The sequence below is a fragment of the Lissotriton helveticus genome, chromosome 4_1, assembly GCF_964261635.1.
Source record: "Lissotriton helveticus chromosome 4_1, aLisHel1.1, whole genome shotgun sequence".
Taxonomy (NCBI): domain Eukaryota; kingdom Metazoa; phylum Chordata; class Amphibia; order Caudata; family Salamandridae; genus Lissotriton; species Lissotriton helveticus.
The window spans coordinates 575,388,941-575,412,764 of NC_136063.1; the positions used below are offsets into that span (position 1 = coordinate 575,388,941).

General features: G+C 41.2%; 1 protein-coding gene across 1 annotated transcript in view; it reads right to left on the bottom strand.

The window, feature by feature from the left end:
• The window catches only part of PREX2 (phosphatidylinositol-3,4,5-trisphosphate dependent Rac exchange factor 2), a 1,276,790-nt gene that overhangs the window by 270,061 nt on the left and 982,905 nt on the right, over window positions 1-23,824 (bottom strand). The window contains exons 34-35 of the mRNA XM_078687188.1: window positions 11,620-11,722; window positions 4,431-4,574 (exon numbers count right to left, since the gene is read on the bottom strand). Coding sequence (XP_078543314.1) covers window positions 4,431-4,574; window positions 11,620-11,722 — 247 coding nt within the window. The remainder of the gene's footprint in view (window positions 1-4,430; window positions 4,575-11,619; window positions 11,723-23,824) is intronic.

Here is a 23,824-nt window from a genome sequence, read left to right on the forward strand (position 1 = left end):
AGGGCCCTTCTCAGGAGGCCACTGCAGCTTGAGCCACCCATTGCCTGTGCAAGAGCTTCCAATGACAGTACCAACTTAACTACTAATCATTGAACTCCTCCATCTAGGACAATTCAGCCTATTTCAGCCATCCAAAGCTACAAAAATGGAAAGGGTGGTAGGTATTATTCCTTTTAATGTACATTGAAGTATTAAAGACTGCTCTATCATGTGGTGGACTGTCATTAGTGCCAGTGTTGAGAATTAAGTGCTGGAACCACCTGCTCACATTAAGCACTGGCATACCGCCCCTTATTGTTCATCCTCATTACTGTGCCTGTTTCTAAAATTGATCTAAAGCAGTTTAAATTGGCCATTTCTATTGACATATTTAAAAACGGATTGTTCTCCAGATGTGTTAAATAAAACGCCTAGGAAATGAATGACTTTAAGTAGGCAGTATCTCTTGAGAGTGAATGTCCATGAACAGCCTGACTGCATTCCTATCATTTAATATACAACATTGAGGAGAGGCATCAAATTAAAGTTGTTAATATTGATGTGAGAATGTAAAACATTGCTTTTCTAAGAGGCTTAAAATTCGCTTACAATTTCTTATAAAAGCATAGAAAATGTTAGAGACAGTATTGTAAAAGCAGATGTGCTATGTTGGCCAGATACACAAACTAGCATACCCACACACGAGAATGTGCATTTCCATGCCTGTCATATTTCTATTGTAGTAATATCATTGGATTGGCTAATCCAGTTCTGGCTGCTTGTGGTAACCTGCTCCTTCAGTCAAGTGCACATAGGGGAGATGACCGGCATTGTCAAAATCAGAATAGGCTGACAGAAGTGTGAGGTGCTGCTGGACAAGGACTTCCATCTTAGAAGCACTGTAGTCTCAAAGAAGCCCCACATGGATGCACCTTTCATTGACACAGTTGCGACCTCATAGAACATTTCTTGTAAGCCTTACAGTTGAGCAACGGTGTATATCTGTTGGGTAAACAACATGTATATTTTTTGCTCTGGTGTTGCCTGCATCTCATATACTGTTAGACCTTGAATGTTCATTTGGAATATTTAGATTTCTATAAATCTCGACTGCAGTTTGTTCATGAAAAAGTTAACCTTGCCTTATCAGCCTTTTTGTTCATGTGAAGGAGCTGGTGGTGTTGTGTACTGTTTCTTACCATATTGATTGATATCCGGTCTATATGTATTTGTAATGTAAGGTTTGCTATGTTCCCACTTATACGTTGTTTCCACTGGACATATCAACACCAAACAGGACCCATTGGAAGGACCATGTCACACAGAGTAGGCACAATTTAAGTAAGCTATATAGTTGACTATTAACAAACTCATAGAATCACTTACCACCTAAAACAAAATTTCTCTCAGTGCTGTCCAGCCAAAGTTATGAGGATGAACACCAACAAACAAGTTACGCAGGCATTTTGGAACACTCTTGTGCACAACATCAGTACACAAAACATATAGGTGTCTACATTTACACCTCATAGGCATTCACATCAAGTAATTTTGAAATATGTTACACCCATTCTCACATAAGATTGCATCAAAGCATCATAGCAGAAGTAATAAAGGCTCTCGGATCCATGCATGGAGTACATTACAAGTAGCTCTGACAGGATCAGCCAAATCCCATTACTCCCATCAACCCATTTGAACTATTGGCATAATCATACTGTGCATGTTGGTCTGAAAGTTACATGGAGAAACACATTTGAGAGCGAATGGCCATTAGGATTGGAAGTCCAGTGTACGTTTCAATAGAGTGGGTGGCCTAGTTTCATCAATATAGCGTGCCTTAGAATTGGTTTGTCACTGTTATCAGCATAATACAAATTAAAAAGCCATTATTACAAGTATTTCCTTTGGATTCCCCATTGTATTTGTACACAACGTTTCAATGTATTTTATCAACACGAAAGAATTATCAGTAATCCAACAAAGAAATAATTGGTTGAATGTTTGTATTTTGTGTGGCTGTACCTTAAACATAATAATATTGAATTCCTGCTGTCAGAATTCAAATCTGTTACCTACAGGTTACATGGAGAGCCCTACAGTGAGTGCTTTATCAACTGAACTATCTTACTAAAGTGTTATGAAGGTTGAAAGTAAACTTGATGCTGATGTGTGTAACTGACCCATTTCTTATTTTATCTCAGAGTTTGGCCCCACCAAAGCCTGTGAATTCATTTTTTGAGTGTATTCTGTTTTTGTTAATATTCGAATCAATGTATTAATTACAAAACAAAGCCATATGCAAATGTGGACTTTGTACTTAGTAATTTAATAATTAACAGTGCCCTTTTCATTTTCTCAGGGGATGTTTTCAAAGCAGGGTCTAGGAAGTGAATCATCGATCGAGATCTAGTAGCGTCTTAATTCCCAGGCCAAGTTACTCCCCGAACAACAATCCTGCTGTTTTAATATAGCTGGTAGTAAATAATTCACTCTCTTTCTAGGAATATACACGTTAAAGCTGCGAGCCTCCAGCGTGTTCATCATTCATTATTACACGTTTGCCCATAAGAGGTGTCACGAGGCAGCGTCCCGTGGGCGCTGTTGTCACCTTACATAAGGCAGACAGGTTTGCATGCAGCAGGCGTCTTCTGCAGGCATTTGAAAAGCACTGCATGCACGTTGCTTTAAATACATGCTGTGCTTTGAATTCTATGATGCATCATTGTGGCTCAGCTGGTACCTGGAACTACAGCCAAAGTGATCACATGTTACGGATTAAAGGCGAAAGTGCACAAAGCCAATGCAAATGCACAAACGTTGGGAGGCTGTAGTATCATTGCGTGAAAGGTCAGAACATATTTGATTGATTTGATCAAAAAGCATGTCAGTCCTGAAACTCTAGAAGATCTTACAATTTCAAGAGCACAGCGAGGTCCACTTAATCTCCTTAACTCCGCCCTTGGCCTCAAACCATTTCTGTCAACTCGACGGACTTTACAATAAAATAACTCGTGTTTTCTTAAGTTATCAAGAAAAAAGTGATCCGTTTTGCTAGTGAGATCCATTTCTGGATTTGGCCTGATACCTGTAATGAAACTTTTACAAAAAGATGGAAATTCAAACAAATGCTGGAAAAGTTTTAAAAATACGGCATTCAGGCATAACTCCTGGCAAGAAGATGTGGACTAACTGTTGGAGGTGGGGACGGTGGATTCTGGGGACCCAGATTCAAGTCCTGGCCTCTGCGCTCTATATTGTGTGATTCTGTGAAAATTACATAATCTTTTTTTTGCATAAAAATGTGAAATCTAACATGAATTGTATTTGAGAAATTCCCTGCTTGATGCACACAATCTTGTAGATCATCTCCCATTTTCCCATGCAATGCAGTGCTCCTAAATACAAATACATACATACCTACATACATCTTCTGAGACCAGATTAAAAGTACTATGCACTAATCAATTTCATTTGTTTACTGATATCAAATAAGCACAATAGTTTTGAGTGCCTTGTGCAGTCTGTTACCTCAAATCAACTTTGATTATTATTTTTTAAGTGGTGAGAATTAAAACCTCATGACTCAGTCGATAAGGCCTCATGCTTTTAAACGCAGATTGACCAGTGAGACTTACTAAAATGAATGTTACACTATTATACAATTGCTTATCAAGAGATTTACATCTTGCCCAATGGTGCTAAATGTAGGGTCTGTGGTAGAGTTCTGTTGTAATGGGCAATCCTTCAATTTCTTGAGGAATAGCTTAAATCCAGAGGAGAACCAAATGGCTAAATTTCTTCACAATCCTTATTACTTTCCTTGATATCCTTATTGTGCAGAAAAGTTAGCCAGTGGCTTGGCCTTAAAATGTATCATTTGCTCCAGAAATGTAAATATTTTTAATTATCACTGAATCCTAAGTAAGGCCCCTTTATCTTTCACTTTTCTACCATCTACATTTCAGGAGTTTTTCTAAAATAATTGACATCCCATGCAAGCTCGATGCGAAGTTTCCTCTTTCAGTCAATATCTTCCAAAGATTGATTGTCTTTCAGAAGTCCCAATGAATATTAGGAGCACATTTAATGCAGCACCATTACTATTTATTATGGGAATATATCACATGAGGTTTACCTGCCCACTACATCCACATTAGAAAACCTTTCAATGCCTGACAAGAATTGTGTTTTCCTGCCTAACATGTTGATTGACATCCTAATGAGAATCGTTTGAACTAATGTATCACTCCTGACATATGCTATTGATTATAGATAGTTTATCAGAGACTCATTTAACTAATCAATCAATATGTTTATTTTGGGAAAAGCTCATAAACCTCTTTCACAAGCATTCTAAACATACTATTTACTCATATTCAATTGGGAAACATTTCGACGCAAGTCTTTTTAGTTTAGAATATTTGAATAGAACAAGGACTTTTTGTTACCTTGTGCAAATAGAACAGGGTAGATTTTGAAACCACCACCATTTTTCAGTCTTTGAGGAAGCTGCTCAAAATGATAGCTATCAATGTAGAAATAAACTTTCAGTGCTTGTCGACTTCCTTCTGCCAGATATGTTATTGGGACATCTTCAAAAGAAATAGGCTCAGTGTTAACAAGAGATAAATCACAATTTATGTTCATTGAGTACACTGTAGTCACTTTCAGACACTGAAAAGCCATAACAAATATAATAGACATGAGTTGCAAAGCAATCTCAAACTACATGGTGCAAATGCATTTAGTAAATTCATACACCTTATGAGTCTTACCATTACAAACGTATGAAAAAAAACAAAAATAGGCGTATACTCCCACAGTATATCAGTTATTCTCTCCAACTGTCAAAGCGATTACATTTTTTCAATTCCAAGAGGCATCAAGTGCTCCCCAAGAACAAAGTAATAAGAGTTACACAATGGTTGGAAATTCAAAAACGGTGACCCTGCCGTACAATTATTGTACAGCAGCAATTTTCGTCATGCATCGATGGAGCACAGAAAATGTAGACATTTGTCAAAGGGATGTGAAACATGTTGCAGCAGAGATTGCCATACTGCAAAATTCCAGTTACTGCACCATGAACGAAAAGTGTTTTGCATGCTATTGTAGACCATGACACTGAGGTCTAAACAGTTTTTATAGTTCCAAAGGATTACATTTTAGGTAAAAAACAAAACATTTTCCTGGAACATTCTTGTTTTACTATTAGGCAACCATTTCCCTATTCCATTCTCTTTAACCCCTCTGTACATAGTTATTATGTTTTATCAAGGCAAAAACTAATTGAATAGTCTGTCATGTGCATGTTCCCTGCAATACAATAAACCCCTGAAATAACAGGAAATTCACAACACAGGGAGGAATGGATCTGTTAATATACTCCATAAGCAGAATGTGCGAAATAAAGTTTCCTTCCTTTTTGGCACAACATATGTCTTTCTGAAGTCAATAAAACATTTCCATGGATTATCGTTTTCAAATTCCTAACTCTGCTGCTGCCAATACTTTCATCCCTCTAGCTTTATGTTCAACTATCTTCTAACCACATATGAAATATTAAATCTTAATTAGAAACACAACAATAGCCGAAAATCTGCACATGCTGTCCTCTTATATATCAATTGTAATATTGCTCTGCACTCTACAAAATTTAAAGGGTGTAGTGGTCTCTTCCTAAGCAGGGCATGTGCTGTATTTTATTGCAGCATTTAGTTAATGATTCATTCCTCTGTTGTGGCTGAAAAGAACCCTGAAGTCTGAGCTTATTCTATGGGATCATTTCACAAACCTGTGGCATTTGTCTAATCATCATGTGGGAGAACAAACCTTAGCCAGGCTAACCATGGCTTGACATTACTTTCACTGTTATGACACAACAGGGACATTTTACTAGAACACCGAGAACCACTGTGCTGCTTTATGGGGATAGTTTATGGATATTTTACAATGCCTGCATTTTTCAGAAATCCGAGCAAAGCGTGGCAAGGGGCATGCTCCACTTTGCAGTAACGACATTTGTCAATGCATTGGGGGGAAGGGAAGGTACATTCAGTAAATGCTTATTTTCTGAACTACGAATGGTATACAAACCCAACTCACACAAAGTGTTCTATAAGAATGTAAGACTTGCCTCTAACTTACACATCAATTGACAAATGAAGTCACACCTATTTCTAGAAAATGCCTTATGAAACGGCCCATGGAGTATAAAGAAGCTCACAATTTGAGAGAAGACTAGAGCTAATCATTCCAGCTTGGCTTAAATTGTGGAAGGAATCAGAGCTTCCTGAAAAAATTCCTATCCACTGATTTGGACAATATTCATGCCTTATAGTGTAATGGTTATATATGTATTGGAATGTATATGAGATGTGAATGTACGTATACACATAGCAGGTATTTGCAATCTGTTTGTTGTCTCATATGCTGAAATGCATTGCTATGGAGGAGGTAGTTCTTATGTGTTTTTGTTTTTCTTTTTTAAATAGTTTTTCTTAAAGAAAGTACATAATGATTATGTTCATAATGATATGATTTGAGGTTGATTAGCTTACAAGCCTTTAACAGTATTCAATTACAAAAATGTGTTAAAAAATGGCCCTCTTTGAAGGGTCATTCCAAATGTTTAGCTTTCTTCCTCCACTTTTCCTGACTGTGTTTTTTCTGTCTTTAGGACTCTGAGCACTTTACCTCTGCTAACCAGTGGTAAAGTGCATGTACTCTCTCCCTAAATCATGGTAACGTTGGCTCATACCCAATTGGCATATTTAATACACTTATAAGTCCCTAGGAAAGTGCACTACATGTGCCCAGGTCTTGTAAATTAGATGCCACTAGTGGGCTAGAAAGCAAAAGACACACAAAGGATGGAGGGAATGCAGAACAAATCAAAATATTCACCCCCAGTCAAGAGATCTGGGTTAAATCCATTGTTCTTTTGATCACCATGACACCCCAGTTTAGACCCAGCCATAGGCAAATCAGTCTTGACCATGTTCCTCATGGGAACAATCCAGCCCAAATTTCCAAGCCAGGTCCTCCCTTGGCCGGAAACAAGCATCCTAGGATCTGTTTCACCCCGCACCAGTGCTCCTTCCATCATCTCCTTGTGTTTGCTTTGTTTGCCCTAAGTTGGCAGGGTATGCCCAGATATGGGTCCCTTGCTCACTTTGCCACTGGATTCAAGCTAGCTTGGCTGATAAGGGGTGTTACCCCGAAACCGGTCCAAGGATGCTTGTTTCTGGTCCAGGGTAGATCCAGCTTGGCTTTTCAGGCTAAACTGTTCCCATGAGGAACATGGTCAAGACTGATTTGCATTTAGCTGGGTCTGAACTGGGGAGGGTGAAGAGAGCTAAAGAACGATGATGGATTCAATCCAAATCTGGGACTGGGGGGTGAGTGTCTGAAAAGCGTCAGCGCTCTGTCCATTATCTCCTTGTATTTGCTATGTTCGCTCTAAGTTGGGAGGGTATGTCCAGACATGGCTCCCTTGCTCACTTTGTCACTTGGTTCAAGCTAGCCTGGCTGATGAGGGGTGTTACACTGAAACAGGTCCCAGGATGCTTGTTTCTGTGCTAGGGAAGACCTGGCTTGCCAGTTCGGGCTGGACTGTTCCCATAAGGAACAGGATCAAGACTGATTTGCATTTAGCTGGGTCTGAACTGGAGTGGCGAAGTGAGCTAATGAACTACGATGGATTCAACCCAGATCTGTAGCTTGGGGTAAGTGTCTGAAAAGTTTAAGCGCTCCGTCCATCATCTCCTTGTGTTTACTAGTGGGCTTGCAGTACTGATTGTGCCTCCCACTCCCACATAAGTAGCCCATCTCATAGGGTAGCACTGGGAATTCCTTAATACACTTTTAAGCTGTAATTCCTTATCAGAGAGAAGTACATTTTCATGTTTCGTGTGTTTTGAAAGGTCTTGATAAATCCTCTTTACTGGTGAAGTTGGATTTAACATTACTGTTTTAGAAATGCCACTTTTAGAAACTGGACATTTCTCTGTTCTTAGCTCTTTTGTGCCTTACAGCCAGTCACAAATAGTCGTTTGAGTTGGGTGACAACTACACTTTGTGTATTCCCTCTAGACAGTCACAAACACAGGAATGTGAGGCTAATCTGCATTCCGAGCACTCGTCTGCATTCTGATGGGTCGGCCTGGGCAGGGAGGAATAGGAGAGGTTGACAACTGCACTTCAAAAGGTAGTGTGCTGTCCACACACAGATCACAGATTTATCCCCCAGGGTTAACATAGCAGACAGGACTGGGCTGAAAGGGATTGTGTTCACTGTCCACTTGAAAGGCACTTTTGGGTATAAGTACTGGGTCCCTGACAGACACAGACCAGACACTTCTGGACCTACAACTGGACTCTGTCTAAGAAGACCTGCTGTCCTGCTCAAATAACTCAACTGGGCTGCTGATCTGGAAGGCCTGCTTTTCTGTTTGTTGCATTGCTGCCTGCTGCTCTCTGGCTCTGCCTTCTTTTATGTAATTTCCAGGGGCTTAGCAGCTTTCCTCCTGTTGCTTGAGACTCAGGGAAATCAAAGTCTCTATTTCTGCTCCTGTGCCGGAATCACTGGAGGTGTTCCAGGTACTTTCAATACTCACTTCAATGCATCTCATGTCTGTATGTAGCAGCGCCAACACATCAACCCGGTTGCCGGAAAAAATCAGCGCATAGCTTCAGAACCACCACTTTGGCTCCAGAGCTCGACTCATCAGACAGCGAATCTTAGCCGCTGCAGCTTGATGAGATTGACTCATCCCCTCAACTGTGTGGCAGAAACCATCACATTGCTTGTCACCTTTTGACACCGGCACCCATTGGCAGGACTGACAAATCACCCTCTCTGTGTGGAGAAGATCAATGCATTTCGATGCTTGCAGCCAAGAAAGGTACTTTGTTCACCGAGGCCTGCGTGGTTCCTGTAACAAGATGGCGCTTCATCACAGTTGGCCGAAATTTTGACTTAGCTATGGTCCAGCGCAACATAAAGTAAAATTTTTAGTGCTACTTGCTTCTAAGCACTTTACTGCATTTATTTAATTAAAATGTAATATCTCAACTTCTACACATTGGAGTTTTGTCATTTTGATTTTATTATATTTATAAAGTCACGCTTTATTTTTCTAAACTGTTGTGGAGTCTTTCTGTGGTGCTTTCACTGTGTTACTGTATGAGTTATTGTGCAAATACTTTACACATTGCCTGCCTGCTCTGTGCCAAGCTACCAAAGTGTGAGCACATGATAATTTAGGTTGTGTTGTGACTTACCCTGACTAGGATTGCGGTCCATACTTGGGCAGGGTGCTTATCTCTGCCAACTAGGGACCCAATTTCTAACACTTTGTATGCTAAATATGGTTGTAACTATCTGGTAACCCAATAGGTAGAAATAATTTCCTTTCAAATGCCATTAAGCAAGTACATGATGCCATTTAAACAGAGATACATGCAGTTTAAGTTTTCCTCTTGCATCTACCTGACTCTAAAATAAGCTACTCTTTTCTTCTGCTGAGTGATCACTCCATCTTAGTTAAATGGTCAAAAGCATATGAGACGATCAAAGCAGCACTCACAGATTTAAAAACAAATAAGGAACCCATAAAACACATGCTTTAGTATTATGCCCCAGTGTTATGTCCTAGGACTCAATACATATTCTAATACTTCTAAAATTACTTGGTAATCACTGGCGTTCCTTTACCAGGCTTACTGTGATTGAACCCCTGAACCACTTTGCCTACAGGGAATCTCTAAGTACATGTCCAATAGCAATGAATTTTACAGGGATCTCTGTTCTTTGAACATATCTGTCACATATCACTGGCTTGTAGAGTTGAAATTGGTGGTGGAGAGCAATTTGAATAATGTAGGGACGAACAATCATCTGTGGTGGGATAGACGACATGAGCATGCCTGCTGCTTTTATCTGCTTCCACATTTTAATTGCCTAAAGATAAAGAGTGAAAATGGAGACTCTGTGGAACATGGCCATTGATCCAAATTAATATTGTCTGTTGTTTAGATGAGCAAAGCACTGGTAGTATCTGTGGAAACTGTGGCCATTTACTACTTCAAGGCAGGTGACATATGGGCAAGAAGAAAGGTTCTCAGAGCCAGAAGGTTAACATTCAATGTCTTGCCTTTGTCTGACCACAAGAACTGAGTCTTTAGAAAGCCAGGATGACCCAAAAAGATCTACAAAAAATCTATTGCACTGGAGAGCTGAGGGTAGGTAGCCAAGAACAAAGGTCCACTACCTGCACTAATACAGACCAAACTAGCAATGTTAACAACTCCTTTTATTCAGATGCTTCTTCAATTTTGAAAACTGCATTGTAGTTCCCCTCATATAAAATCTGGTCTTAAATACTCCACTTCAAGAAAAGGAGGCCAAGTACGTTCTGCATATATTAGAGAATGAAAGATGTAATACAACTGGTTGAGAATGGGCAAGAACAATTTCCTCCACCAAGCTATGCCTATTGCAACCAAAATTCATCTACTGAGTCACCATTGAGTTTAGCACGTGCTCTCTAAATCAGAGGATTCTCCTACAAGTTTCCACTTTCTACGGAAAGCATACCATTTTCCATTATGACCCAACTTTAGACCATGCATACCATGTCCGTGGTCTCACAGATGGGTGGAATTCTTCCTGGAAGATGGATGTCATATGTAGCCCTTTCAAGGTATGTAGTACAGTTCATTTGAATAAAAAATCTGTGCACTGACTACAAGGCAGATATATTTTTTACAGAAAGTTTTTGGTAGTTTGAGATCTCCTGAACAGTTATAAGCAGGCACAGAGCAAAAAGGGCCTTTGTAAACCCTTATCATATGAGAAAGGGATGACATATGCTTATGGTGCTATGTGGAGGATTTGTCAAGAATGCTGGGGAAGCATTCAGCACAAAAGGCAATGATATGTAGTGATGCAGCATGGTATCTTTCACAAACCTGATGGTCTATTCCTTGGTCCACTAGAGACCAGAAATGTTGTCTTTGATTAACTGAGGCATACCTAATTTTATTACACCACTAGTAGATATGTGCAAGGTAGTTCACACATTCCTGGTGGTCCCTAGTCCCACCTTGTATTCTGAGGTACTACTAATGTACATGTGGAAGTCTAGATTGCAGGTTTTGGTCTGCAAGTGATGTTGCCAATTGAGGAAAATAAGGTAGCTGATTGAACTCTATGGGTGTCACAGCTCCATTCCTTTATCAAGTATTCAAGCCATTGATTACATGTGCAGCTTTTTGCCCTTTTATTCTCTTCATTAATGTGTACCCACATCTTCTGAGGACCCATAGGCTTTCATAAATCTTCAGTTTCTATATATTTAAAAGGTTTGATGTTCGAATGAACTGATATGCCCACATAGTTCTGAACTCATAAGATTAGCACTACGGACAGGCTTAAGACACTATTTAGAAGAAATGCCTGGCTAGAAAAAGTCAGCTATTCAAATATAAACAACTCCACTCCTTCAAACTCTGCTCATCATGTTTATCTGTTATGAGGCAGCTTGTTTGCCTCTGTGAATGTATGTTATGCTCAATGCATTACCATCGTCAAATATTTCCTTCTATATGCATATCAACTCAATAATAACTCACTTGAAACTAGTGGCTCTTGCTCAGATGGTCTGAAATAAAACATAACCTTTTCCAGGTCAAACAAAGCAACCAGTGTGTCCTCCAACATCGCTTGCTCATCTGTCTGAAAAACAAAAGTGAAAATTCAAGTTTATTTGAGGTTATTGTAAATTATCTTTCTAAATATTCTTTTAAAAAAACCATTTACTTTCAAGATGACAAAGTCCAGGGCCCAGAAACCGAAAAAGAGTATTAGAAGATCATATTTGGCAGATATTTACCATCTTACAACTTACTTCTGAAATAATATGTACTGGAGATCATCAGTTTCTAATAATGCAAATGGAGTCATTTTAAATGTTTTAAACCCTAAGTACATCTGGGTTTGAGTATCTTTCGATTTCTATAGCACAAACATATCAGGGACCTATTCACAGAACTGAACCTCTCACAACTATCACATTCCAAGGATGGTTAATTAATTTACCTGATTTCCAAGGGTGATTTGTATTTGATTTGCATTGCTTCTGCTGCAAATGACATGGATCTGGCATGATGATCATTTACCACGCCACAGTGAAAAGCAATGCAAAAACCATGATCAAATCACAGTACTTTTATTGCGGAGCTATGAGAAAGCTTATATACTCACTGTCTGTCAATGAAAATAAAGAATAGAGTGGACTGCTTTATTTGTCCGAACACGTATGCAAATCAAAACACACAAATCTTGTAAATACATAATATGGTCAATTGAAAAATTGTAGGACCAACAAACATTCATGAAGCTATCCAGATATATGGGACAGATATACAAAGCATTTTCCAGGTGTTAGTATAACTTACACCTTGAATAAGTGCAACTGATATCTGGGGGGGGGGGTTCTTACCTATTCTGGTTGGCGCTTGAAACAATTGGCACTTTCACTCTCACTTGTTTCTATGGCAACCTTTATCATCTAACTTTGAGGATATGCATTACAAATCTGACGTTCATTCATGCATTTATTCATATATAAATAAAGCAAAGTGGCTTCTGGTTAAAAGTATAAATAATGTGTACAATAACTTGAAATAAGCCCATATGGGAAAAACCATTTGATAATAAAGAATGTATTAAATGTTGGAAAAGGTTGGATAGCGTGAAAGGAGTGAATAAAATGTTTATTTAAAAATTAATACAGTTACACTGGAGGCAAATTCTAAAATCAACAGAAGCAAAATAGTATTTACAGTAAATAAAATAAATTAGTAATCATGTATCTCTTATAAACATATACCCCTAGATCTAGTCTATTTTTCTTGTCTTATCATTATTCATCATTTTCCAGACAGGTCTCCTAAACAATCACTATGTTCTTAATTGTGAGATCAACAAATACTTGTTTTTAAAAATACTTGGCTTGAAAATAACATTTTTTTAGTTATCAGTGTACTAAGAAATTGACATTTTAAAATATAGCAATATATTTTTAATTACTGTTCAAATCTTAGTAAACATGATATAATTGAGTATGTACTAACAACGTTTTTCGAAACTAGACAACCTAAAACAGGCAAAACTATATAACATTGTTTTCCTTCATCAACTATCTTGACACCGATTACAACAGTATGTTATGTTACATTTTTATATGTGCTAAAACTTATAGAGCTGTACAAAAGGGGGTGGTGATGGATGGAGCATCTGAACCAATCAAACACTCACACCCAGTCAAAAGATCTGGGTTTGATCCATCACCGTTCTTTAGCCCACTCTGCCACCCCAGTTCAGACATGGCTATAAGCAAATCAGTCTGACCCTATGCCTCATGGGAACAGTCCAGCCCGAACTGCCAAGCCATGCCTTCCCTGGACCGGAAACAAGCTTCCGAGGACCGGTTTCTGGCATTACAGCCGTCTTCAGCCCGGCTTGCTTGAATCCAGTGGCAAAGTGAGCAAGGGACTCACGTCTGAGCATACCCTGCCACACTTATGGCGGCCAAAGCAGTACAAAAGGGGGTGGTGATGGACGGAGCATCTGAACCAATCAAACACTCACACCCAGTCAAAAGATCTGGGTGTGATCCATCACCGTTCTTTAGCCCACTCTGCCACCCCAGTTCAGACATGGCTATATGCAAATCAGTCTGACCCTGTGCCTCATGGGAACAGTCCAGCCCGAACTGCCAAGCCATGCCTTCCCTGGACCGGAAACAAGCTTCCGAGGACCGGTTTCTGGCATTACAGCCGTCTTCAGCCCGGCTTGCATGAATCCAGTGGCAAAGTGAGCAAGGGACTCACGTCTGAGCATACCCTGCCGCACTTATGGCGGCCAAAGCGGTACAAAAGGGGGTGGTGATGGACGGAGCATCTGAACCAATCAAACACTCACACCCAGTCAAAAGATCTGGGTTTGATCCATCACCGTTCTTTAGCCCACTCTGCCACCCCAGTTCAGACATGGCTATATGCAAATCAGTCTGACCCTGTGCCTCATGGGAACAGTCCAGCCCGAACTGCCAAGCCATGCCTTCCCTGGACCGGAAACAAGCTTCCGAGGACCGGTTTCTGGCATTACAGCCGTCTTCAGCCCGGCTTGCTTGAATCCAGTGGCAAAGTGAGCAAGGGACTCACGTCTGAGCATACCCTGCCACACTTATGGCGGCCAAAGCGGTACAAAAGGGGGTAGTGATGGACGGAGCATCTGAACCAATCAAACACTCACACCCAGTCAAAAGATCTGGGTGTGATCCATCACCGTTCTTTAGCCCACTCTGCCACCCCAGTTCAGACATGGCTATATGCAAATCAGTCTGACCCTGTGCCTCATGGGAACAGTCCAGCCCGAACTGCCAAGCCATGCCTTCCCTGGACCGGAAACAAGCTTCCGAGGACTGGTTTCTGGCATTACAGCCGTCTTCAGCCCGGCTTGCTTGAATCCAGTGGCAAAGTGAGCAAGGGACTCACGTCTGAGCATACCCTGCCACACTTATGGCGGCCAAAGCGATACAAAAGGGGGTAGTGATGGACGGAGCATCTGAACCAATCAAACACTCACACCCAGTCAAAAGAACTGGGTTTGATCCATCACCGTTCTTTAGCCCACTCTGCCACCCCAGTTCAGACATGGCTATATGCAAATCAGTCTGACCCTGTGGCTAATGGGAACAGTCCAGCCCGAAATGCCAAGCCATGCCTTCCCTGGACCGGAAACAAGGACCGGTTTCTGGCATTACAGCCGTCTTCAGCCCGGCTTGCTTGAATCCAGTGGCAAAGTGAGCAAGGGACTCACGTCTGAGCATACCCTGCCACACTTATGGCGGCCAAAGCGGTACAAAAGGGGGTGGTGATGGACGGAGCACTGGGTCATCCACACGATCCCACGACGGCTGAAGTAAAAAGGTTAATCATCGCGGCAGATGTGGCTGAACGATGAGAGTCTTCTCTGCCTGGACTCGTCATTCAATACAATAACAATAATATATTTGTAGAGCGCACTACATACCCTTGCTCACTTTGCCACTGGATTCAAGCAAGCCGGGCTGAAGACGGCTGAAATGCCAGAAACCGGTCCTCGGAAGCTTGTTTCCGGTCCAGGGAAGACATTGCTTGGCAGTTCGGGCTGGACTGTTCCCATGAGGCACAGGGTTGGACTGATTTGCACATAGCCATGTCTGAACTGGGGTGGCAGAGTGGGCTGAAGAATGGTGATGGATCAAACCCAGATCTTTTGCCTGGGTGTGAGTGTTTGATTGGTTTAGATGCTCCGTCCATCACCACCCCCTTTTGTACCGCTTTGGCCACCATAAGTGTGGCAGGGTATGCTCAGACGTGAGTCCCTTGCTCACTTTGCCACTGGATTCAAGCAAGCCGGGCTGAAGGCGGCTGGAATGCCAGAAACCGGTCCTCGGAAGCTTGTTTCCGGTCCAGGGAAGACATGGCTTGGCAGTTCGGGCTGGACTGTTCCCATGAGGCACAGGGTCAGACTGATTTGCATATAGCCATGTCTGAACTGGGGTGGCAGAGTGGGCTAAAGAACGGTGATGGATCAAACCCAGATCTTTTGACTGGGTGTGAGTGTTTGATTGGTTCAGATGATCCGTCCATCACCACCCCTTTTGTACCGCTTTGGCCGCCATAAGTGTGGCAGGGTATGCTCAGACGTGAGTCCCTTGCTCACTTTGCCACTGGATTCAAGCAAGCCAGGCTGAAGACGGCTGGAATGCCAGAAACCGGTCATCGGAAGCTTGTTTCCGGTCCAGGGAAGACATGGCTTGGCAGTTCGGGCTGGACTGATCCCATGAGGCACAGGGTCAGCCTGATTTGCATATAGCCATGTCTGAACTGGGGTGGCAGAGTGGGCTAAAGAACGGTGATGGATCAAACCCAGATCTTTTGACTGGGTGTGAGTGTTTGATTGATTCAGATGCTCCATCCATCACCACACCCTTTTGTAACACTTATAGAGCTGACACTCATCCTTAAGGATCTCTTGATGAATATTTGCTGATGCATGATGTTTCAAAGTTTCATGGTGCTTGTATACAAAGAATGAAATCTAAATGCACAGTAATATGTAATTGGAAATAAAAACTTAGCTGAACCCCATAAACAGAATGGCACTGCTGAAGACAAACACCCCAAAGTATGTGCACAATAACGTACTGTCCTCTACCTCCATTATATTTAAGGATGTAGTCAAGATTCACAATGCAATCCAGTTTTTCATTTCTTTGAGGCATAGCCATCTTGGGGCCAATCACAATGACATTTCACGCTACCACAGCAGGCGGTGTGAAATGTAAGGAGAGTAGGTCAAAATGGGAATAGTAATAAGGGAGAGTCAGTGGCCTCAGTCATGAGGTACATCTGAAGTTATTTGTTTTCTCACATACACCTTAAAGTTGCATGATCCATCCACACAACGGGACATCACAAGCTGTGCTGCTGTTGGTTGATTTGTTTTAAGTTAAAATTGACACCTACAAATATTTGTCATGCATGTTCTCATGCCTTTAAGCGCTTCTTCAGTATTTATAGATCTTTTGAAAGGAAATTTATAACACAATCTTTCACGACAATCTTATTTGAATATCAACTTGCATGTTCTGTGCCCTTTCCTACTAGAATTTGGTGTAGGCCCAGGTGAACCAATGGCTACAAGTTCAACAGGCCCAATATACTAACCAAAAAGTGGTGTGGCAGTAGAATTGTTGCCCATAGGGTCAAGAACCCCCTAAGGGACAATACAGTGTGGCAGTATTTATTTGTTTTCAACATATTTTATGAAACACCATAAAAAATACCTTTCCAAAAAAACTCCGGACGCACTTTTACATACATTCACAACACAAATGTAATTTAAAAAAAATAATAATCATAGATAAATCTCCATGAACTACTATCTAAACTAACTTTGATTAATGTTTACGAAATGACTTTAAATATAAACTAAACATAAAGTTAATAAAAATTCCAGAACAAAGAACTAAAAATAATGGTGAAATAACAAAAAAGAATTGAAGAACATTATGTATTGTTATGTGGACTTGTGTAGCATAGATAAAGTTCTATAAACTACAGAAATGATTTACAATGGCACGACTGCACACATTTTTGAGGTAATCTGTCAAATATGGTTTTACGAGAGGTTAATGCTGCTCGGGTTGTGGACTGAATACAGTGTTGTAGCAAGTCCCTTGGATTATTTATAGAAAGCATGTACATATGTTCTATATAATTAAATAAGTCCCGAAATTGACCTTATTTTGTTTTACGCTTGAGATCTAATACAATATGTAGGAGTGACGACAAGCTAGATATCACAGACATTGATATACAAAGTAGGCCATGGTAAGTGGTGAGCAGTGGTGGCATGTACTTTTACCAGGGAGGGGAGCAGGGAGCCACAAACACACACCAACACACTCACTCACACTCATGCATTCACACATGCACACACACACATCCATTCACAAACCAACACTCACTCTCAAATATTCATACATGCAAGCATGCACCAAACATTACAAATTATATCATACTTACCTGTCCAGCTCTGTTTCAAAGTTCCCATGAGGGTTGGGGCCCATGATCAGCCAAAGAGGGAAGGCAGCAGTCCCTAGCCTCTGAGGTCCCAGGAGCATTGGGGCAGCTGCCTTCCCTCATTGGTTGACCTCATTTTCCTACCTTAGGGATGCAACAGTTCCTTACTCTTCTCAGAGCCCACCCCACTCTGTGACAAGATGTCAGCCCTGAAGTGCCATGGCTGAGAACTGAAGCCCCCATTAATCAGTAACACCACGTTACGAGGGGGGGGGGGCATGAGGTGGATTGCAAGGCAGAAGATGTCACCCCCACTGGAGCTGTGATTTCTTCAGCTCGACAAGGTTCAGCTCAGGCAGCCAGGAGCCAGTGCATTTAGCCAATGTCTAGCTCCTGGTTGCTTGACCTGAAAATAAAGAGAGTCTGTCAGGGTGACCTTTACTTAGCCTAACAAACAGTCTTTATAGTGGGCAAAAGGTTAGGGGACGTTGCCTCTCAGCCCATTAGGATGAGTCGTGACTGCTGGTGGGTATTAGTCACAAGATGTAGCAGCAATCACATTTAACTGAGATCCAAGTATACAATTTTGAGCAACGCAGTGCAGAGCACATTTGCAGCAAGAGAAGGAAACCCTGGAACCTTTTTAACAGTGGAATGGATGCTGAAATAAATGCACACGTGTTGTGGCAGCTCAGCTTGCCGGATGTGGCTTGGAGCTAAGGTTACTAGTCCAAGAAGACCGAGACATAGTAGAGTGCCAACAATTCGATAACAAGATACTCAGACATGGACCTGGTGTCATTAGACGCCCATACTGGACTGGGCAGCATAAGGAATGAGAGGATAAAGATGCTAGGCAGAGATTTTTGGTACAGACCAGATCCCAGAAAGGCTGAAGAGTCTGAATGCATTGAGCACCTGAAAATAAACAAATATATATAATAAAATGAGACATCCTCAAAAGAATGAAACAAATAACTATGAGGGAATGAGGGTTCTGATGAGAAAGTACCATCTTGGAGGTAAATGCACTGAACAGGTACACAAGTATTTTACTGTTTCAGTTCAATATGAGGAATGAAGAGTACCACATTACATTTTGTGGCATAAGTAAACAATATGACATCCCGAAATGAAAATGAGTATAGGACCGCAGGCTAGTGAGTTATAACTTGATTCATCAACAAAACAATGATGAAAAACAGCTAAGGTCAGCAGATATACAAAGAAAATATAATGCATTTAAGGAAATCCAATTTCAGTATGAAACTCCACAGGACATAATGTGACATCTGGTAAGAACATCTACTCAAACGTAAACGGAAACTGTTGAAAGAGAAGAGAAGAGGATAGTATTAAACAAGGAGCAGTAAATAGAAAAACCTGGAGACGGGATGGACATGCAATTATAGACTAGGGTTCGTCAAGAGAGAAGGGGAACATGGTGTTCCTGGCATCAAATGTAGGACAATGACGACTTTAAGTAAAGTTGGAAAAAACATCACATGCCTTGAGGAGACGGCTTCAATCCAGCTTGCTCCAAAGAGGATTGCCATTGATTTTCTTAAAATTAGAGGAATTCAACATATTACCCTGACAACCACATGCAAAACAAATTCCTGACCACCAAGCATCTAATAACCACCTGTCATATTTCTTCCAATTACAGAGAACCATTTTTCTTTGTGTAGCACTTCTTTATTGTAAAATCAAAGAAGCGATACAATGGAGCAATACAGAATTGGGGGTGGGGGCAGATTGTAGAGAACAGAGCAGTCCATACATTGACCTCATAATCGCTATACATCGGTAAAGGGTTAGGGTGTATCCAACTGGCATAGAAGGTGTAGCAATACACTGTGCGTGCCACACAGGGAGGTCACAGATTCCTAAACCGGGGGGGAGAGAGGATGGGGGGTACAATGAACTATTTTCAATGCCACTGCAGTCACAATCTCTAGCAAGAGAAGGCCATTCAAAGGATACTTTTGCTGACATGACCATGGAGGCTTGATTACTTTATCACAGTTTCTAAGCTGACCTGATCCCAGAAATGTCTAACCTTATGGCAGTCAATACATATGAGCAAAGAGACCTGCAGATTCCTGGCAATGTTAACAGATGTCTGACCCAGGCAAATGTATGCGTCTTTTAGGGCATCCAAATAGTACAGTGAATAACGCGATATGCAGATTCAACCATTAACATATATGCACTTTTGCTTTGAGAGATGATTTGTAAACAAGAATACAAAGTAATTCTTCTATCTCTCCTTCAAGAAAGGAACAGTTCAGTGTTCCAGTCTTTCTTAATTTTCCTAGGCATAGTCAGATGTGAATTACTAACAGGAATGGTCTGATTACATGTGAGATGGAGTGATAACTCTGTTGGAGACACAGTCCTGCCTAATTATGAGTTGCACCAAGTGTGGATGCCCATCTAGTGTTTCCCTCTTTTTTTCTCCGGGCACAGATTATACTTTGAGAAAGCCGGAGGAACATTTGTGCAGAAACACATCCATAATGAGTAAGAATATGTGAGAATGGCCCAATAAATACAGGCTACACGAGGTTTTCTCAAATCCAGATTGGGAAAACTAAAAATGGTGAGGTGCAGCAGAGGAATTATAGGCCAGAATCATTGATTCTGAACTTGTATATCTACTGCCAAACCCATTGTTCTTTGTAGATTTCTTAGTTCCCTAAGAATTTTGAACATAGTGGAAGTTTTCAGCAGGGTTTTGGAATTTTTGTAGATTACCCACAATATTAATATTTCTTTCCTGACAGACAGAATACATGTAGATTCATCAAAAACGGAGGGGATATAATGGGGCCAAGGAGGCCGCTATTACCTTGCATTACAGCCACTGTTGCATTACAGCCACTGACTAGATAATCATGCATTTTAAAAGCAGTTCAGGTATTTGGAGGGGCGGCTCCTCCTTTGAGCAGAGGAGGGTCTCTACACAAACAAACGCCCAAGGCTGGAGCTGAGAAATAAAATGGTAATGAAGTTTATTACCATTTTACTTTCAGCAACCGACCCGTCCCGAACTGAGTGTCAGGATGGGGTGGGGCTTTGCTGCTGAGTGGCAGCAGGGAGCTGTGTGCCTGAAGTTTAAAATGCACATGTCTCTTCGGCCGACCGTCTTGTGACAGCCAGCCAGGCATGCGCATTTTAAACCTCTCTAACCTATCTGTTTTAAGACAGCTGGGTTAGAGAAAGCAAAGTCCTTCTGTGCCCTTGTGAGCACCGATGGAGGCCACTCCCACCAATCCTTATGCTGGGCTGAAGACGGCTGTAATGCCAGAAACCGGTCCTCGGAAGCTTGTTTCCGGTCCAGGGAAGGCATGGCTTGGCAGTTCGGGCTGGACTGTTCCCATGAGGCACAGGGTCAGACTGATTTGCATATGGCCATGTCTGAACTGGGGTGGCAGAGTGGGCTAAAGAACGGTGATGGATTAAACCCAGATCTTTTGACTGGGTGTGAGTGTTTGATTGGTTCAGATGCTCCGTCCATCACCACCCCCTTTTGTACCGCATGCTGCATGAGAGCAGTGCCAGGATTGGCTTGGGAGTCAGAAACCTGCCTGCCACAGGGAGAGAAGGATGGAGGAGGACGTTGAGATGGTAGAAAAGGTTAAGTTACTTTTTGTTGCATTTATTGTATTATAATTGTATTTTTTATGTGACTTCCCCCGAGCAAAGTCCCAGGTACCTGCCTAGTAAGTCTTTTCCGAAAAAATTGACCTGCTGAAGTCACTCAGTCATCTTATAACTGAATGCATCAAGAACTTGGGCACTTATGTTTAAGAGGGGTCTGAGGAAAGGTAGCTGAGAATGCATATACTGAAGTGCCTGGAAACAGAATAGCTGGTGAAAGGGAAAATATTGAGCGGAATGCAAAGACTCTGACATCAGAATTTGCAAACTGTGGCTGAACAGAAATATTTATTTATGTTTCAATACGTGTTATTTTTCAGTTATATCAAAGAAAAGAATTTAGGTCAAATATGGGTAAAAGAGAGAAGTAGAGGGAAGAACAAGGTGAAGCCCAAATCTAGGGCTATGTGTTCACAGGACATTACACAGCCTTCGGGCTCTGTTTTTCCAGGCATCTCCCTAAAGCTGTTTTTAAGTAGAGTAACTTCTCTTCTGGTCTGACCATGAAACTCATCTCTAACACCTAAACCAGGAAATATTTTTCTCTTAAATCAAGTGAGCAGCTGATGAGTGGAGGTTTCTGGCTGAGGAGTACTGCAGAACTAGGTTGTGCAAGAATTTCGGGCTTTTTTTCTCAATAGACTTTGTAGACAGCGTAGAGAATCATTTAATTTGTACCTGAGATCAACTGGTACTTTCAGCACAGGCTTGATGTGGTCCCGCCTACCTTGGATCTATGTGCATTCTAGCTCCCTAGCTTTGTAAACTTTGTAGCCTGACAATGTGCATTTTGGGAAGTCCAGAACAAATAACATTACGTGACAAGGGCTTTCGAAGGTTCTACCCGTTGGTTAGTTTTGAAGTAATGGGAGTATTTTGTTGAGTAGGCGGAGCTGGGGGTTTAAAATATTACAAATGCATTTAGTTGTGGAGCAAATGACAATCGCGACTGAAAGAATATACTCAAGTTTCTTGCATGAGGTGCAGAGACCAGGAAACCAGTCAAGGTAATGAGACATGATGCTCCCCTTGGAGCACTGACAAGGAGAACAAATAGATAACGAAAAGGAGGCAGCAAAGGGGGAGCCATTGAGGGCACAGAAGGGTACCAAGTGTAAGGAGGATGCAGCAATTCTGATTTTTTAAAACCTTTCTTGGCAAGACATGATTGAGCCAGGACAGCTCAGAGCTCACTATTCCCGCCCATTTTTGTAGCCTGTCTAACAAAATCATATGTGAACAGAACTGTATGACAAGTAGTCAAGAAATATGAGGGCTATTATTTGTTCTTCATCCACTGAGAAGAGGAGAGTTCTGCCTTTATTGTGGGTGTGGCTGTTTCGGTGCAGTTTTCACAGATTTAATTCCAAACCAGCAGTCGTGGAGGAGATGGTGTAGTTCTGCAGGTTCTTGAACATCAGGGGAACAGAAAACCAACATACTCTGTTACTTTATATCATAATTATTTCATTCAGGAATGTTGAAAATAACCTTCACTTTTCTCATTTGTTTGAAAATGATCTAAGAGACATTATTGGATATTTACAATTGTTTCCACAGATTTCGAAACTTTTAGTGCAAACATTTCAAAATATTTCCACAGACTTTCACTTATTTTTCTGCAGATTTGTACTGCTTCTAATCATTGAATCTTCTGGTAGCACAGGCCCAGATCTCAGGGGGAACGTCGTTTACGACGCAACTTTTAGCACGCAGTGCTATTACAACGCGGTTTTTAAATCACATTCTATTACAAAGCATGACTCTGGGGGGCGCTCAAGGATAGGGAATACTTTTAATTTACTATCCAACACCTTCACTAGTGTCAACGGGGACTGGTGTTGGAATAGTAAATTAAAATATTCACTATCCAACACCCCTTTCTGTTATGCGTTGTAAAAGAATGCGTTATAAAAACCGCGTTGTTACAGCATGCGTGCTAAAAGCATGCGTTGTAACAACGTACATCCAGATCTCAGTTCTTGATTTACTGGGGAGTTACAATAATGATGTGTTGCCATTTAGGGTAACCACTTACCTCCAAGTCATTACAGGCACTTTTTCCAGTCAAAGACTTTTGTAGGACAGCCTGATGCATTGTGTACTCTTGTTTTGCTTTCATAGAACTAATAAGACTTACATACTTGAGGTCAATGATTTGTGTCTGAAAGGTTCAGGACAGGAGATGGTGGGCCAGATGTATGACACGTCGTAGTTCATTTGTATGACGGTTTTGCGACTGCAATTGCAGTCACAAAACAGTCGCAATTTACCACCTACTTCAAGTAGGTGATAATACTGTCGCAAAAGGAAAGGGGTCCCTAAGGGACCCCAACTCCTTTACAAATGCATTCGAAAATATTTTTTAAGGGCAGGCAGTGGTCCCAGGGACAGGAACAAAAACGTTTCCTTTTTTAAAAAAAAAAGTTTCCAGTTTTCCTTTAAGGTAAAGGAGCTACATTTGAAAAAAAAATCTGCTTAATTTAAAAGCAGGTTCAGATATGGTGGTCTGCTGAGCCCAGCAGGCCACCAT